Source organism: Pipistrellus kuhlii, unplaced genomic scaffold (assembly GCF_014108245.1).
Source record: "Pipistrellus kuhlii isolate mPipKuh1 unplaced genomic scaffold, mPipKuh1.p scaffold_m20_p_8, whole genome shotgun sequence".
Classification (NCBI taxonomy): domain Eukaryota; kingdom Metazoa; phylum Chordata; class Mammalia; order Chiroptera; family Vespertilionidae; genus Pipistrellus; species Pipistrellus kuhlii.
The window spans coordinates 37694474-37712752 of NW_023425584.1; the positions used below are offsets into that span (position 1 = coordinate 37694474).

General features: G+C 37.3%; 1 protein-coding gene across 1 annotated transcript in view; it reads left to right on the forward strand.

Moving 5' to 3' along the window:
* INTU (inturned planar cell polarity protein) overlaps positions 1-18279 on the forward strand; it is a 45901-nt gene that overhangs the window by 21697 nt on the left and 5925 nt on the right. The window contains exons 5-11 of the mRNA XM_036424564.2: positions 37-155; positions 1928-2017; positions 3565-3642; positions 7298-7487; positions 15261-15314; positions 16612-16674; positions 17604-17825. Coding sequence (XP_036280457.1) covers positions 37-155; positions 1928-2017; positions 3565-3642; positions 7298-7487; positions 15261-15314; positions 16612-16674; positions 17604-17825 — 816 coding nt within the window. The remainder of the gene's footprint in view (positions 1-36; positions 156-1927; positions 2018-3564; positions 3643-7297; positions 7488-15260; positions 15315-16611; positions 16675-17603; positions 17826-18279) is intronic.

Sequence of the window (18279 nt, forward strand, 5' to 3'; positions counted from 1 at the left end):
GGAATGTGATAATTTTTGTTTGTTTTCATTTAACAGCAGGAAATTCTTTATCATTATCCAGTGTCTGATGCATCTCAGAAACTTAAAAGTGTGAGAGGGATATTTCTCACGCTGTGTGACATGCTGGAAAATGTAACTGGGTCACAAGTTACTAGGTAATAATTGATTTTAACTTAGCTTTAATTATTTTTCTTTCAAGTTCTTTACCTTTATTCTGACAAAACGCTAATAGAAATATCTATTACACAAATATATTTGTTTCTATGTTGTAGATATATCTGCTTCTCACCTAAGTTATTTATACCAGTTATCTACTTAAAGTGTAGGTTCTCAATATGGCTGTAGATCTGGGTGTTCTCGTATACTTCATATCACAAAGTCGAAACAGTCACCTATACTTTAGAACTTATTTTATGAAGGTGGTATCTCTTAAGCATAGTATTATGATGAATCTTGGCTTCTTCATGATTTTATCTTTATTGTTAACTTGCTGGATGGGTAACACTTTGTGTTTGGGAAGAATGACTAAATGCTTATTTTTCTTATGATTCTTACAACAGTAATAGAGAAAGACAGAATACACTTTAGGAGGCATGTTTGGAATGCAATATGATCTGTGCAAATTTTTTCAGTGATGGATAAGCAAGAGTGATATCAAATAATTTTTGGAAAAATAAAATACATCATATAATCAATTATACAGCAGAGTATACCAGTATACACTGACTTAACCAGCCCTGACTTTGAGATGCCATAGTTAACTTATGGGAAGAAGAGGCTCAAAAGCTTTTAAGTTTTGTTTTGGGGTTTGTTTTTCTTTTTATACAATAAATCTCTGAAGTATAAGCTATTTTTTCCCTTAATATTTCAACAATCTTTGATTTTATAAAAAATAGGTTATCTCAAATTTTAAGAAGCCTAAAATACTGATAAAATGTCAAGTTGGATTTTCCAGACTTTAACTTTTCTTTTTCCATCTTCTGGTAAAAATGACATCACTCCAATAGTTTCCTTGAGGAATATTTGAAATCTGACTTACATTTTGTTTTTTTGTTTATGTAGCTGTGTCACATATTGAATTATTACCTTATAAGCTGGGACCATGTCTTCCTTTTTTTGTAATCACGTTAGTAAAGCAAGTTCATACGTAGGCAATCAGACCTGATATATTAAATTAACACATTGGAATGGAAGTCTTCTTCTTTTTGTTTTTTCTGTTATGGGTATAATTTCGTTTGAGTTTCTGTGGGGTTTTTAAAAACTACTTCAGAATATATTTTTGTTATTGTACAATTATCTTTTCTATTTGGCAGTTAGGGATATGGCAAGAAATGTGCTTATTAGGCATGCAGTTCTTAAATCATTCCATATGCAATCTTTTCTGAATGACTGTTTATAATTTTACTAGAGGCCTGGTGCACGAAATTCATGCATGGAGGTGTGGGGGTCCCCTCAGCCCAACCTGCACCCTCTCCAATCCAGGATCCCTCTCATAATCCTGAACTGCTGGCTCCTAATCGCTCACCTGCCTGCCCTGAACTGCTCCCGCCCCCCCTCCTGCCAACCTAAGTTCCCCTAACTGCCCCCCCCTGCTCTCCATATTGCCCTCAACTGCCCCCTCCCTGCCAGCCTGGTCACTCCTAACTCCCGCCACCACTGGCCTGATCACCCGCAACTGCCCACCCCTACCTTTCTGGCCTGGTCACCCCACACAGCCTGCTGTTCAGGCGTTTGGTCATCCTTCACTAACCCCCCTGCCAACCTGGTCACCCCACGCAGCCTGCTGCTCAGTCGTTTGGTTGTCCCTCACTAACTCCTCTGCCAGCCTGATCATAGGCAGCCATCTTGTGAGGTTGTGAGGGTTAATTTGCATATTACTTTATGATATAGAATAACATTTAAAGATATTCTAACTTTTTTTTCTTAGCTCCTCCCTTCTTTTAAATGGGAAACAAATTCATGTGGCTTATTGGAAAGAATCTGACAAGTTGCTGTTAATTGGCCTGCCTGCTGAAGAGTAAGTTGAGGGTTTTATTTACCTTACGGTCATTTCTCAAATACTGCTAACATAGTTTGTTCCATTAAAATTATGCCATTTTCATTTAATTATGCCATTAAAATTGTCAAAAGGCAAACTCCTTAAACAGCTTTATGATTTAAAGGTCCATTGTACGAGTACAATAACTGTGTGTTCATGTAATGTGAATTTTTGTACATCCATATTTGCAAAACAATCCAGCTTTTCATAATCCAACCCACTGGCTTTGGGCAGTCTATGCTATCTACACTAATGAAAGAGTAAGATGCAAATTGACTGTACCTTCACGATGCCCACCAGCCAAACAGGGGTGAGCATGCAAATTAACCCAACAAAGATGGTGGGTTAATTTGCATATGCAGGCATCGAATGGCCAGGGGCGGGGCGGGACACTTGCATTGTCACCATGGTGATGATGCAGGCATTCTGTACTGCCCCAGCCGCTCCGGGCCTCTGGGCAACGTGGGAAGGCGGAAAGATGGCTGCAGGCTGGAGCGAAAAGGTGGCTCCAGCTAGAGTGAAGGTGGTGCCAACAGCCAGGGAAGGAAGGCCCATCCTTCATGAATCTTCGTGCATCGGACCTCTAGTTTTATATAAGGGACTTGAGCATCTGTGGATTTTGATATCCATGAAGGGTCCTAGAACCAAAACCTGCAGATAGCTTGAGCATCTTCACAGCATGTCCCTGGGCTTACCCCAGAGCAAGATCCAAAATAGAGAAAGACGGAAGCTGCAAGGCCTTTTATAACTTAGTCTTAGAATAGAGATGCTATCATTTCCACTATATATACTCTTTGTTGGAGTGAGTTACCTAGTCCAGCTCAAGGGGAAGGAATTAAGCTCCATCTCGAGAGGAAGAGTATCAGACAATTTATGGGCATGTTTAACATCATAAACAGGAATTCCAAAGTAGGCTACAGTGAAAAATATTAAATGGATTATGTTTTGAAGGTGACTATAGTTTTTAACAGAGACATGATCTATCATAAATGTGGGGTTCAGAATTTTAACACCATGGAATAATGGTATGATAAACGCTAAATGATGGCTCTCTTTAACAAACTAATGTGTGTTTTCTATCTAAAAGGGGATGATAGTCGTCCCTTGCTATCTGCAGGGTTTTGGTTTTAGGGACCCTACATGGATAACAAAATCCGCAGATGCTCAAGTAGCTTGTGTAAAAGAGCACAGGACCCTGCTAGGAGACTGCCCAAGGCCAGGGGGTTGGGGTATTTAAAGCTGGGTTGTTTTGCAAGTGTGGGTTTATAAAAATTGTGGAACATCCATAATAAGATACTTTAGGATAAGCTACTTTAGGGTAAATCATTTGTCTTTATGTTTTTAGTATCCCAGAAGGCAAAAGAAAAACAAAATACAAAGTCACGATAAAGGCAGCATAGGCCATGAGGGAGGGGAGAGGAAGCCCAGCTAAGGAACTGAGCAGAGGCTACAAACTTGGTCTGCTTCTTTCAGATATGCATCGTTTTGTTATGCTAAAAATAAACAAATGTTTTTACCTTTTTCAGAGTTCCTCTTCCTCAGCTAAGGAGTATGATAGAAAATGTTGCCCAAACCTTAAAATTCATGTATGGTTCGTTAGATGGGTAAGTACTTCTTTGAATTGAATCTCAAGTTTAAGCCTAATCACCTCTTTTTTTTTTTAAATATATTTTATTGATTTTGTACAGAGAGGAAGGGAGACAGATAGAGAGCTAGAAACATCGATGAGAGAGTGTCATTGATCAGCTGCCTCTTGCACACCCCCCACTGAGGATATGCCTGCAACCAAGGTACACGCCCCTGACCAGAATCGAACCCGGGACCCTCCAGTCCCCAAGCCGAGGTTCTATCCATTGAGCCAAACCAGTCTCGGCAGCCTAATCACCTCTTGCACTTACTACTATTCCTTCCTTAGCAAGTTAGTTGTTTGAGGTTTTTTCCCCTCCTCCTTATTTTATCATCCTTTACTACTGGCTTTTAATTATCATATAGCTCTGAGCAGTTTTTCATTTCATCCCTTGCTTTTTCTTTTATTGGTCTCATATGTTACTTTAGTGAAATAGTAATGAGTCACAATTATATTTTGATTTGATATATTTCTGTAGGAGTAAATGTAAGAGCATTTGTTCGTAACAGAAGGTTTTAAGTGTTTGTTTTTTTATGTGTTTTTCTGATTATAATACCCGTGTCAAATTTACTATCCTAAAATGTGATACTTCCTTCTAGAAAATTTTTCAACTAAAAATGAATGCACAATTAAAATTTAAAAAAAAATCACAATAGACTGTTTAGTTTCCTGTGTATCCTTCGGTGTATTTTTTTTTTAATATATTTTTATTGATTTTTTACAGAGAGGAACGTAGAGGGCTAGAGAGTCAGAAACATCAATGAGAGAGAGACATCAATCAGCTGCCTCCTGCACACCCCTACTGGGGATGTGCCCGCAACCAAGGTACATGTCCTTGTCCAGAATCAAACTTGGGACCTTTCAGTCCACAGGCCGATGCTCTATCCGGTTTCGGTTCCTTCTTTGTATTTTCTATATAAAATGAATCATACTCTATTTTTGAACACATGTGGGCTCATACTAGATATTTTTTTTCTGCCTCTTGCTTTTTTACCTTACCCCATAATGTGAGGCATCTTTCTTGATCTGAAGAAGGATAGTTGAGGTAACTGTTCAACATTTTAACAGGTAAAATTATGATGAAAAATAGATTTTTCTCTTTGTGGGGTTTTTGTAAGTCCCAGTACCTAAATAGCTAAAATGATACCTTTGCTTTCAATGTCTTTAGTGTATATAAATCAATTCTTTTATACACTTTTCCAAACCACAGTAGTATCAGCTGCTTCTCTATGTAGATTTTTGCTGTCCCTGTTCTCAAAGCAATCTTAGGGATTTTCTGTGATTGTGCCATCTGGGAAAATTGTCTAGTTTGCAATGTTCTCCAACAGCTGCTTAAGAGACACTTTCCTTTCAATTACTTACTTGTTAGCATTTTCCAAATGTGTGAACAGCAACGGCAAAAGGCCAGGCATCCACAAACAAGGCTTTTACCATGTACTCATGAGGACATTTTTAACCAGTGAAGTATAAGGATGTGGTTATAAACTATCTCTTTAAATTGACACTAGATGAGCAAATCTTGCTGTTTTTTTACCCTAATTGAAGCTTTCTGTTTTCATAAAACCAGAGATAAAGAATAATCTCCTGCAATAAATCCTATTCATGAAGCTAATCATTTGGAGTTGTTCTGCAGATTTCAATGGTGTGGTTTGGGGCAGAGGTACTCTTACTTTCTCTGAAGTTCATCTTGAAATTTAGCTTCCTTTGATTTGGAAGTATTTCCCAGATGGCAACAAAATGAACTCGTTACTTCTTGTCCAAGTGAGAATTTGAAAGGCAAACGATAAATATGAAGATCCACTGAGTTCTTAAAACCAAAAGGCAGTCCAGGTCCAGTATGTTGTTTATAGTCATTTTGCAATAATTTTTAATAGCAGTATTTTTTTTCTGATTATGAAAGAGATGAAAGGCGCATCGAGCCACAGAAAACTGATTGTACATGAACAAAGTTTAGTGTTGTGATAAAGTTAAAGATATAACAGTTCCCCTCACCATTCCTAGCGAGTCCATATGAGCCAATCCATCCATTTTCTCCATCTACCCTCTCTAGCCATAGCCATCTCTCACTGCTACAGTAAACTCCTAACTGGTTTCCTTGCCTCCATTGTTGCCACCTTCATTAGTTTCACTATTTTTTTTCAAATTTAATTTTTTATTGAATTTATTGGGGTGATATCTTCTATAATAATAAAAGTGTAATATTCTAATTAGATCAGACATCCTCCAGATGAAGCCAGGGCTGCTAGGGAAGCCTGGTCCTGGGTGCCAGAGGGAAGCCAGTGCTGGCAGGAGGGGTAGGGAGGGAGGAAAGCCTACTCTTGCGCAAATTTCGTGCATCGGGCCTCTAGTAGGTTAATAAAATTATATAGGTTTCAGGTGTACAATCCTATAATAGAGCATCTGTATATTGCATTGTGTATTCACAACCCCAAGTGGAATTCACTTTAATTAATTTCCAAATGTAGTTAGAGTCATCTTTCTACATTATCTGGCTCCTACCCACCTTTCTGATTTTGGATCTCAGACCACACCCACCCCTCAGCTCCATTCTGTAGGCACCTGGCCAACCTTGTTTCCCCCCTTTGGCTTTTGCACTCTGCTCCCCCTGGACCTTCTTGACTTTGGGATCTCAGCTTAAATGCCCCATTCTAAGAGACCCTTCCCCAACCATTGATCTAAAATGGCCAAGCAGTTACACCACACATTCACAAGGCCCTGTTCTCTGCACAGTCCTTTGTAAGTATTCATTTTACTGTTTGTTCATTTGTCTTTCTCCACTAGAATGTGACCTCCATTCTGTACAGTAATAAAAATATCAAGACAAAAGACAATAAAATATCAAGAACACACTAGGCACTCAAGTAATTTGTTGAATGAACCAGTGGGTAGTATTCTGCTAATATTACCAATTATATTATCCAGTGAGCTATTCCATGAATGTTGCAGGCAATGTTGTATTATTTTACATGGCTAAAACCAAGTTTCTCTCTCTCTCTCTTTTGAGTTTTTCAATAGTTATGCTTTCATTAAAGAGGTGAGGAAATAACTTAGGTTAACTTATGTGCTTACTAAGTAATGAGTCTTATACGTGCTTATACTAATTATATACTAGATAGTTTGAATGCGAATTAGATTGTACTATCCCTATTTTTATAGAGTTGGAAACAAAGTTCAGAGAAAGGTTAGATTATTTTCCTGTGATATCTACCTAGTAAGTATAGTGATAAGATTCAAAGCCTTATCTGTTCTATTACAAAGCTCAAAATCTCTTGATTTTCCCATATTGTCTGAAGATATTGAGAGTTGTAAACGGTTAATAGTGAGAGATAAAAACAACACATTTTTTACAAAAAGGGGACCTGAACCCATTCTGCTGTAGATATACCACTTGTATTAACATGTGGTTCTTCCATAGTACCACTACTCAGTGCATTTGAGAGTAGGTTTTAGGGTAAAAAATATTGACAGGGTAAATTAGCACATTCCACCAGTAACATGATAGCAGTTAATTCTTACTAAGAGACAGGAAGAGAGCTATCTGGTTGGGAAAGATCCAGTCCCCTCAGCAGCACATGATATGACCACCATCTATTTCCATGTGTTTTTCTAACTTAGAGCTCTTGGTTCTTCAGTGCCTTTTGCCAGGTTGAGAACGTTCCTCGGTTGGATCATTTTTTTGAACTGTTCTTCCAAAGAGCCCTCCAGCCTGCCACGCTGCATGGCAGGGCCAGTGCCAGTGCCCAGCAGTACGAGGCTGCCGGTGCGGTTCTTTTAGACAATCTCCCTGGAGTGCGGTGGCTCACACTTCCACAGGAAATCAAGGTAATCTTAGGTGTCAAAAAGTAAGAATCAGAACCACCTGTTTTGTTGTTGTTGTTGTTGTTTGCTTTATTGTCTAAAGTTTTACATACGTCTCCTTTTTTCCCCAATCGACACCCCCTCCACTCCACCCCAGCCATTTCCACCCCCACTGTCCCAGTGTCTGTGTCCATTGGTTATGCCTATATGCATGCATGTAAGTCCTTTGGTTGCTCTCTAACCCCCCCTTCCCCTACCATTGGTCTCTAGATCGATCTATTCTTATTCATCAAATTATGTTGATCATAGAACCAGCTGTTTTATAATTCTGTCTTCTCTTCTCCCCGCTCCCCCCCAAGCTTTTTATTATTTTCAGGATTGTGGGTAAGAGTGAAAAAGGTAATTGGTTGATGAAGCAGGAGATCCAGTGCAGTGAACTTAGACAAATTTTCCTTTCAAAATAAAAGTTAGGTCTTTCATTTTATAATATTTAAGCTTTGTCCAAACTTGGATTACTTTTCAGAAATCATAATGATATGTTGTATTCTTATTTGTGGATTTCGTGACTTTGGTTTTATAATGTAAGGTTATGTTACAGTTATGTTTCTAGTATGTAAAATAATGGTAAATGAAATTATTGTCTAACAAACAATATTCTTAGTTAAGTATACATTTCCACTAATTATAGCAAAATCTTTCCTTACATGAACATATGTAATCAGCTTTTGCCTTATCCCCTACATAACTTACCAAGGGTAAGGCTTTATGATGGCTAAGGATCATCAAAGTGATTTTAATCATATCTGCAGACCTAGAATAACTTTACTGCTGAATAACTGGAAAGATCATTTCAGAAATTTTCATCACCAGCAATGTATTCAGCCACAGCATTTGGATTAGTATTAAACAAGGAACTATGCCATAGCCAGTTCCCTGCCCATTCCAAGAAGAATGGGCAGGGAACTGGCTATGGCATAGTTCCTTGTTTAATACTAATACTAATCCCCTGCCTGATTTAGTAAAAAATTAAGGGTTCCACTCTTCATGGAATTTCTTAATGTACAATCAAATAAATACTTTTTTGACAGTTAGATAATAATTTAAACTGATATATCAATTGCTTTGCTGAATTTTCTTATCTTTAAAATGAGGACAATAATAGTACCTTCTTCATAGAGTTATGTGCTTTTACATGTAAAGTGCTTAGAATCAAGCCTGGCCCAACCTATCAAATAAAGAGGTAATATGCAAATTACCATCACTCCAACACATAAGATGGCAGCCCCCATGTGGTCAAATATGGCCGCACAAGATGGCAGGCAGAGGAGGGCAGTTGTGGCTGACCAGGTCAACAGGGGAGGGCAGTTGGGGGGACCAGGCCTGCAGGGAGGGCAGTTGGGGGCAACCAGGCCTGCAGGGGAGGGCAGATAGGGGTGATTGGGCAAGCAGGGGAGGGCATTTGGGGATGACCAGACCTGCAGAGGAGGGCAGTTGGGGGTCACCAAGCCTGCAGAGGAGGACAGTTAGGGGCAACAAGACAGGCAAAGGAAGGCAGTTAGGGGCAATCATGCTGACAGGGGAGCAGTTAGGCGTCGATCAGGCTGGCGGAGGAGTGGTTAAGGGGTCATCAGGCTGGCAGGCAGAAGTGGTTAGAGGCAATCAAGCAGGCAAGCAGGTGAGTTGTTGGGAGCCAGCAGTCCTGGATTGTGAGAAGGATGTCCCAGATTGGAGAGGGTACAGGCTGGGTTGAGGGACACACACCCCGTCCCATGCACGTAATTTGTACACCGTGCCTCTAGTTGTAGTCATAATTGTAGTGATTCGAGTATTAGTGTATAATATTTATTTGGAAGGAGGTTAGAGCATATTTAGAGGAAACTTTTACTTTTTAATTTTTTTTCCTTATTAAGATATTAAATATGGGTCCTTATCCCCCCATTGCATGCATATAAGTCCCTTGATCTCTCCCCCTTATACCTGCCCTCCCCTACCTTCCTCTGAGGTTTGATGGTCTGATTGATGCTTCTCTGTCTCTGGATCTGTATTTGTTCATCGGTTTATATTATTCATTATATTTCACAAATGAGTAAGATCATGTGATATTTATATTTCTCTGCCTGGCTTATTTCACTTAGCATAATGCTTTCCAGTTCCATCCATGCTGTTGCAAATGGTAAGAATTCCTTCTTTTTTACTGAAGTGTAGTATTCCATTTTATAGATGTACCAAGGTTTTTTAATCCACTCATCTACTGATGGGCACTTAGGCTGTTTTGAAATCTTAGCTAGGGTAAATTGTGCCACAATGAACATAGGGGTGAATATATCTTTTCTGCTTGGTGTTTCTAATTTCTTGGGATATATTCCTAAAAGTGGGATCACTGGATCAAATGGAAGTTCCATTTTTTGTTTTTTGAGGAAACTCCATACTGTTCTCCACAGTGGCTACACGAGTCTGCATTCCCACCAGCAGTGCACAAGAGTTCCTTTTTCTCCACATCCTCGCCAGCACTTGTCGTTTGTTGATTTGTTGATGATAGCCATTCTGACAGGTGTGAGATGGGACCGCATTGTCATTTTGATTTGCATCTTTCAGATGATTAGTGACTTTGAGCATGTTTTCATATGTCTCTTGGCCTCCTTCTGTCTTCTTTCGAAAAGTATCTATTTAGGTCCATTGCCCATTTTTTGATTGGGTTGTTTATCTTCCTTTTGTTAAGTTGAATGAGTTCCCTATAAATGTTGGAGATTAAACTTTTATCAGTGATTACATTGACAAATATATTCTGCCATACAGTGGGCTTTCTTGTTGTTTTGTTGATGGTTCTTTTGCTGAAGCTTTTTATTTTGATATAATCCCATTTGTTTATTTTCTCTTTAGTTTCCATTGCCCAAAGAGCTGTATCAGTGAAGATATTGCTTCAGCATATGTCTGAGATTTTGCTGCCTGTGGATTCCTCTAGTATTTTTATGGTTTCTCATCTTATGTTTAAGTCCTTTATCCATTTTGAGTTGGTTTTTGTTTGTTTGTTTGTTTTTAATATATTTTATTGATTTTTTTACAGAGAGGAAGAGAGAGGGATAGAGAGTTAGAAACATCGAAGAGAGAGAATCATCGATCAGCTGCTTCTTGCATACCCCCCACTGGGGATATGCCCGCAACCAAGGCACATGCCCTTGACCAGAATCGAACCCAGGACCTTTCAGTTTGCAGACTGATGCTCTATCCATTGAGCCAAACAGGTTTCGGCCATTTTGAGTTTATTTTTGTGTATGGTATATAAGTTGGTGGTTTAGTCTCATTTTTTTTAATTTTTTATTTTTGCATATATCTGTTCAATTTTCTCGACACCAATTATTGAAGAAACTGCCTTGACTCTATTGTATATTCTTTTCTCCTTTCTGAAATATTAATTGAGCATAGTGGTTTGGGTCAATTTTGGGGTTCTCTATTCTATTCCGTTGGTCTATATGTCTTTTCTTGTGCCAGTACCAGGCAGTTTTGAGAACAGTGGCTTTGAATACAGTTTGATATCTGGTATTGAGATCCCTCCTACTTTGCTCTTCTTTCTCAGGATTGCTGCAGCTATTTGGGGTCTTTTTTTATTCCAGATGAATTTTTGGAGAGTTCATTCTAGGTCTGTGAAATATGCCATTGGTATTTTAATGGAGAGTGCATTGAATCTATAAATTGCCTTGGGTAGTATGGACATTTTAATGATGTTGAGTCTACTAATCCATGAGCATAGTATGTTCTTCCATCTGTTTCTGTCTTCCTCTATCTCTTTTTTCAGTGTCCTGTAGTTTTCCAAGTACAGGTCTTTTGCCTCCTTAGTTAAGTTTATTCCTAGGTATATTAATTTTTTGGTGTAATGGTAAATGGCATTGTTTTTTTGTCTCTCTTTATGTAAGTTCACTATTGGATTTATAAAAATGCCATAGATTTCTTGGTGTTAATTTTATATCCTGCTATATTGCTGAATTCATTTAAGTCTAATAATTTTTTTATGGAGTCTTTAGGGTTTTCTATGTACAGTTTCATGTCATCTGTGAATAATGAAGTTCTGTGTCTTCTTTTCCAATTTGAATAACTTTTATTTCTTCTTGTCTAATTGCTATGGCTAGCACTTCTAGAACTATGTCAAACAGGAGTGGTGAAAGTAGGCATCCCTGTCTCATTCCTGTTCTTAGGTGAAATGGTTTTAGTTTTTGCCCATGAGTATGATGTTGCTGTAGGTTTGTCATAGAAGGCTTTTATTATGTTGAGGTATGATCCCTCTATTCCCACTTTGCTGAGAGTTTTTATCAAGAAAGGGTGTTGGATTTTGTCAAATGCTTTTTCTGCATCAATTGATATGACTATGTAATTTTTATCTCTCAATTTGTCTATGTGATGTATCACATTAATTCATTTGTGGATATTGTACTATCCTTGCATCCCTGGGATAAATGCTACTTGGTCATGGTGTATGATCTTTTTGATGTACTGCTGGATCCGATTTGCTAAAATTTTGTTGAGGATTTTGGCATCTATGTTTATGAAGGATATTGGCCTGTAATTCTCTTTTATTGTGTTGTCTTTATCTGATTTGGGTATTAGAGTAATACTGGCTTCATAGAATGAGCTTGGAAGTGTGCCTTCCTCTTGAATTTTTTGGAATAGTCTGAGGTTTTAGTTCTTCCTTGAATGTTTGGTAAAATTCTCCTGTGAAGCCATCTGGCCCCGGGATTTTGTTTGATGGAAGCTTTTTGATGACTGCTTCAATTTCTCCCATAGTTATTGGCCTATTGAGATTTTTAGATTCTTCCTAATTGAGTTTCGGAAGAATATTTTTTTCAAGGAATATGTCCATTTCCTCTAGATTGTCTAGATTGTTGGAATAGAGTTGTTCATAGTATTTTTTAACAATCCTTTGTATTTCTGTGGGGTCTGTTGTTATTTCACCTCTTTTGTTTCTGATTTTGTGTATTTGGGTCCTCTTGGTGGACTTGCTTCTTGGTGAGCCTGCCATTTTTTTCTTAATTTAGCATATTTTTATCAAAAGGACTGTATGTTTTTATTTATCTCAACCTAAAAGAATATTGAACTGAGATCTCACTCTGTGAATTATGGTGTATGTTTTTTAATTTGTGGCCTCAAGTCATACCAATTGCTTGTCTTTAGTTGCTACTATCCTTGTTGAGTCCAACACTGTTGTCTGGAGACCCATCTTCATTGTGCCAGGCACTCAGATTTGTGTTGTGTTTTGGGGAATACAGAAAAGTCTCCTTTGGAAGCTCACAGTTCAGTTGGGTAGGCGAGATTAATACATAGGAAACACTGAGGACATAGCTTAGACTTTTTCTATATTATGTAGTCTGGTTAAGAAAAGTAAGAACAAAATTTCTAGGAAATGAGGTAGACATGTTCTATAAAGTGATCTAAAGGTCTCTAGTAAATATAAAATTTTAAAAACTAGTAACTCTTGAAATTACCAGCAAACTCAAAGAATTTACACACTTCTCTTTGAAATTGCTGTGTTAAAAAATAGTAGTGTTTAGTGACTATATATTTTCTAATGAAAAATATTAAGGATTTTTTATGCCATGGTCAAAAAATCTAGCCCTGGCCAGTATGACTCAGCTGGTTGGAGCTTCGTCCTGTACACCAAGAAGTGTCAGGTTTGATTTATGGTCAGGGCATAAACCTGGGTAGCAGGTTAAATTCCCAGTCAGAAAGCATGCAGGAGGCAGCTGATCAATGTTTCTTTCTCACAGAGAGGTTATTCTCTCTCTCCCCTCTTCTCTCTGAAATCAGTTTAAAAAACATATAGTTGAAAACATATGCATGTGAGGTTACTACTTATAACTAATAAATTTAGGTGGAAAGTTATTTTAACTTAGAAAAAAACTTGTTCTCAGTTTAGTATATACAGTGAGGACTTCAGTGTTCTTCCCAGGTGTTTGTAATTTTGCTTATTTTGTTTTTTTGTTAGATCTTCTGTGTTTGTTTGCTTGTTTTTTAAATCATTTTTTCCTAAGGTACATTGGAATAATTGAGAGAAAAGATACTTTACCTTTTCTCTTAAGGAATATGAGGAAACAATTATAATGACCTGGTACATTAGCCTATATATTGAGTTCTGTAACAGGAACAGCAACCCATTAAACAGTAACATTTCTGAAATAAAAAATCGCAAGTGAGTAACTTTCTTTTTGTCCTGTAGTTTTTCCCAGCTGCAGAAATGAGAGCATGAAGTATTTGCTAGATGAAGAAAAATGTAGGTCACAAATGAGTAATAAGTCATACTGTGTGAAAAGCAATGAAAGCATGACTAATGTTTCCAAAGCTTTTGTCAACTCAATAAGACACAGTTTGTGAAACAGTCCTGCAGAGAGTGCCTTGGACTTTTTTTTTTTTTAGAGGATTATTTTTCACAAATAGCATATATGCTACAAACTTTCATTGCCAATAGTTTTTAATTCGTGTATATGCATTACAGATTAAACTGCTAAATTTATTGTTTTTAAATTGTGAATGCTTTGGGGAGAAAAAGAAATGCATGAAGGAGTTTAGGCAATTTCCATAGAAACAAAAGCCAAACCCTAAGTAAAAGATTTTTCTAATAGCTCTGTAGGGTAGATAAGCTGTGCCAGATTTCAAGAGGACACCTGCCTTCATGTTTTAATCCATGAATAATTATTAACAGTCCTTTTATACAAAACAGTAGAGGCCTGGTGCATGAATTTGTGCACATTGAAAGGAATTTAATTAGAAGGTGGCCGGTGGGGTAGGGCAGGGCAAGCTGAGGCAGACATGCCCTGGAGCCAACCTCCCACAGGCGGGGCTGTCTGCGGAGTGAGTGGGGTCCCCCTGGCCTGTGGGGGTAGGACGGAAACCAGCTCCCCAACATCCCCTGAAGGGTGTCGGATTGTGAGAGGGCAATTCTCAGATGATGCGCCCAAGAATCAGGCTCCCTTCTTTCTGTTTTGGGGTATGTTACTCGAGAACCTCAGCTGCAAAGTCCCTGCAGCTCTTGCGTGGTCAGTGCATGTCATAGTTACGAATCGACACATCTGCCCCTTGGTGGTCATTGTGTATCATAGCTACTGATCAGTCACTTAGGCTTTTATAGAGATAGATGTGAGAGAGACAGAAGAGAATGTTGATATTTTCTAAGAATCCATCTGTTGAGAAATATATGGGAAACAGAAAAATAAAAACAGCTCAAAATAGATTAGTTACATTGTGATTGATTTTTTTCCTCTTAAGAATTTTATTATGTTAAAATTTTTTCTAACTTAAAGCAATTTTTAAATCTCATAAATTATCTTAAATTGAATTCAGAAGGAAGCCTCGTTTTCAGTTGTGATTTAATTGAAAAATGCCTATATGTTAAATTAATTATTTTGTAATTGCAAAACTTAAAAACAAGATGTTCTATTTGAGACTGTTGTATTTGTTTGTTTTTAACATGTTTTTATTGATTTCAGAGAGAGGAAGGGAAAAGGAGAGAGATAGAAAGTCATCAATGATGAGGGAATCATCAGTTGGCTACCTCCTACACACCCCCTACTGGGGATTGAGCCTGCAACCCAGGCATGTTCCATGACTGGGAATCGAACCAGTGACCTCCTGGTTTACAAGTTGATGCTCAACCACTGACCCACGGAGGTTGGGAGGACAGTTCTTAAATAATACAAAGAGAAAGATATTTATTCAATTCTTTAAGTAATTATTAAACACTTTTATATGGCCATGATTTCAAAGTAATTATGAGTTAATTGTCTGTGTTACTCTTTTTTTCTCCCCACACAGATGGAATTAGACACAGCATTGAGTGACTTGGAGGCTGCAGATTTTGCAGAACTGGTAAGAGAAGTAGTAAGTTTTAGGAAAGACAATGTTGATTTCTCATTTTGTAAAAATATTGCAAGTGGGCATGCAATACTCTTGAAATACATAACATTAGGTCTCTATTTTGACAAGGGCAAGTCTGTTTTGCTCACTTTAATATTTTCTACTCAGTTGAACATCGACCTATGAACCGGTTCAATTCCTGGTCAGGGCACATGCCCAGGTTGCAGGCTCAATCCCCAGTGTGGGGCATGCAGGAGGCAGCTGATCAGTGATTCTCTCTCATTCTTGATATTTCTCTCTCTCCCTCCTTTCCTTCCTCTCTGAAATCAATAAAAATATTTTCTAAGAAAACATTTGTACATGACATACGTGTAAAGATTAATCACATCGGTATCATTAAGAACTGGGCTTTGTGAGACAGGATATACATGAAATGTTGATTAATTTAAGTAAAAATCCTAAAGATCTGGATTTATATTGAAAGTATAAATATGGTTTTTAATCTTAAAAAAAAAACACAAGTGTGTTTCCTAGTTCTGTCCAGGGAAAAGGCCTAGAAATCATGATCATCCCCAGTAGTAAGGAAGACCACTAGCACCCAGGTCATAGTGCATAAGTAATATTTCTTGCTGCAAGAAACCATGACTCCTACGGGAAATCACTGGATCCAGAGTAGGGCCTGAAAATAAACACATGTACCATCAGGAGTGCCTTTTTAACAAAAACTAGATCATAGTGGTATTTTATTCTGTAGCTTGCATTCTTTGCAGCACAGTATATTCTAAAACATTTTGTGACTGCTCTGGTATGAAACTGTGTTATGACTATATCTAATTTTGTTAACCATTCCTATTGCTAAAAAAAAAAAAATCACTTCCAATTTTTGCATATTACAAATAATTCTATTAAAAAGTGTATGTTTTTAATTTTTTTTTACATACCACTCAGTGGCCCCCAAAAAGGTTATACCAATTTGTACTTTCAAAAATAATATATGTTAATATTAAATATCATAGATGATGTGTAGGTAGATGCTTTTTGTCTTGATACCCTTATTTTAATCCCTTGTGGTATCACAAATCTTATGTTTATTTTTAGATTCTCTGATCAATAGATTCTTATAAGAATTAAAAATAAAACTGTTTTAAATCAAAATACTTATTTTGCACACTATCTTTCACCCTAATATATTTATTTCTAATAAAGGCACTGTAAAATGTTCAGTTACTAAAGAATGTAATTGTCGTTTTAACTGTTATTGCTTAAGTAGGATTTTTTTTTTAATCCACTGTGGTTTTCTCGTCCCCAGTCTGAGGATTACTATGACATGAGGCGGCTGTATACGATTTTAGGGTCTTCTTTGTTCTACAAGGTAATCTGAAGCTTGAATCTTTATAAATGTCCAACTGCTATATGATCTAAATTTTCTCAAACTTTTACAGACATGAAAAATGTTTCTATCTCTTTCCCTCTAAATGTAGGTATCCTAAAATTAAGATCTTAAAATAAAACTTGTACCTAGACATTAAATATTTTTGGTTTCATTGTGTCCTAAAGCATTTGTAAATTAGTAAAGAAGAAACTGTACTCAAAGAACCAAGTGTGTAAGAAAGGGGAGAGTGCTCTCTGGATTTCCTTTTGCAGCAGTATGCTTTTTTATCTTCAGACTCACTGTGCATCTTTTTAATGAATCTTTTTACATTAAGTAGTTAACTTCCATATAAGAAAGTTAAATATCCAGAGGCATGGATACATGGATTAGACTAACAGCTGTCAGGGGGGGACAGGGGCAGGACTGGATGAATAAAGGTAAAGGATTAGCCAAAGAACATATATGCATAACCCATAGACACAGTGCAGTGATGGTCAGAGGAAAGGGAGGCTGAGTAGAGGTGGGTGGGAGTTGAGGAGGAATGGAAACATCTGTAATAGTGTCCGCAATAAAAATAACGTATTTTTAGAAAGAAAGTTAAGCGTCAAGTGATTTTAAGTGTTTTCATTTTTCAACTCCTCATTCTCTGCTTTCCATCCTCAGAATTCAGTTCTATTCTAATTTTGCCATTCAGGCTTCTATTCAGAGATGATCTTGTTTTGTGCTACCATCTACCTGTTGTAAACTTAAGTTATGAATATTTGATCTCTAGTTGACCTCAGTGAGTGGAGGGGCTTATTTTTACTCTGTCTTAAAACTGGAATATTTTAAACCAACTGAAGAAATACCTATAAAACTTTTAGAAATGTATTAGGGGATTATTGCTTCATACCACTGGTTGACTTTTGTTCTTTGTGGTTAAATTCAAGGGTTATTTGATATGCTGTCATTTGCCTAAGGATGATCTTATTGATATTGCTGTATATTGTCGCCACTATGGCCTACTGCCTTTAGCAGCAAAACAAAGAATTGGTCAGTTGATAATATGGAGAGAAGTGTTTCCTCGACATCATCTTCAACCTTCTACAGATTCAAACACTGAAGTCTTTCAGGAACCTGAAGGGAGATATTTTTTGCTAATTGTGGGCTGGGTGAGTTGTCTTGGTTTCTTTCTTGATTTTTTGTTTTGTTTTTGCCATTTATTATATAAATAAATACATAAATATGATCATTTAAAATTATGAGCATATCAAATATCAAACATATCAGTATTCAAGAAAAATGTTACTGCCCCTTACTAACTTTTCTTTTCTTTTTCTTTTCTTAAGCATCCATTTAATATCCATGGAGAAATATTAATGAAACCCAGAATAAGATTTTAACAGATTCTTGAGATCTTTTGTTTCCATTTTTTAAAATATATATTTGTATTGATTTCAGAGAGGAAGGGGGAGAGAGAGAGAGATAGAAACATAAATGATGAGAAAGAATCATTGATCAGCTGCCTTCTGCGTACCCCACACTGAGATCGAGCCCACAACCCAGGCATGTGCACTGACCCAGAATCAAACTGTGATCTTTTGGTTCCTAGGTCGATGCTCAACC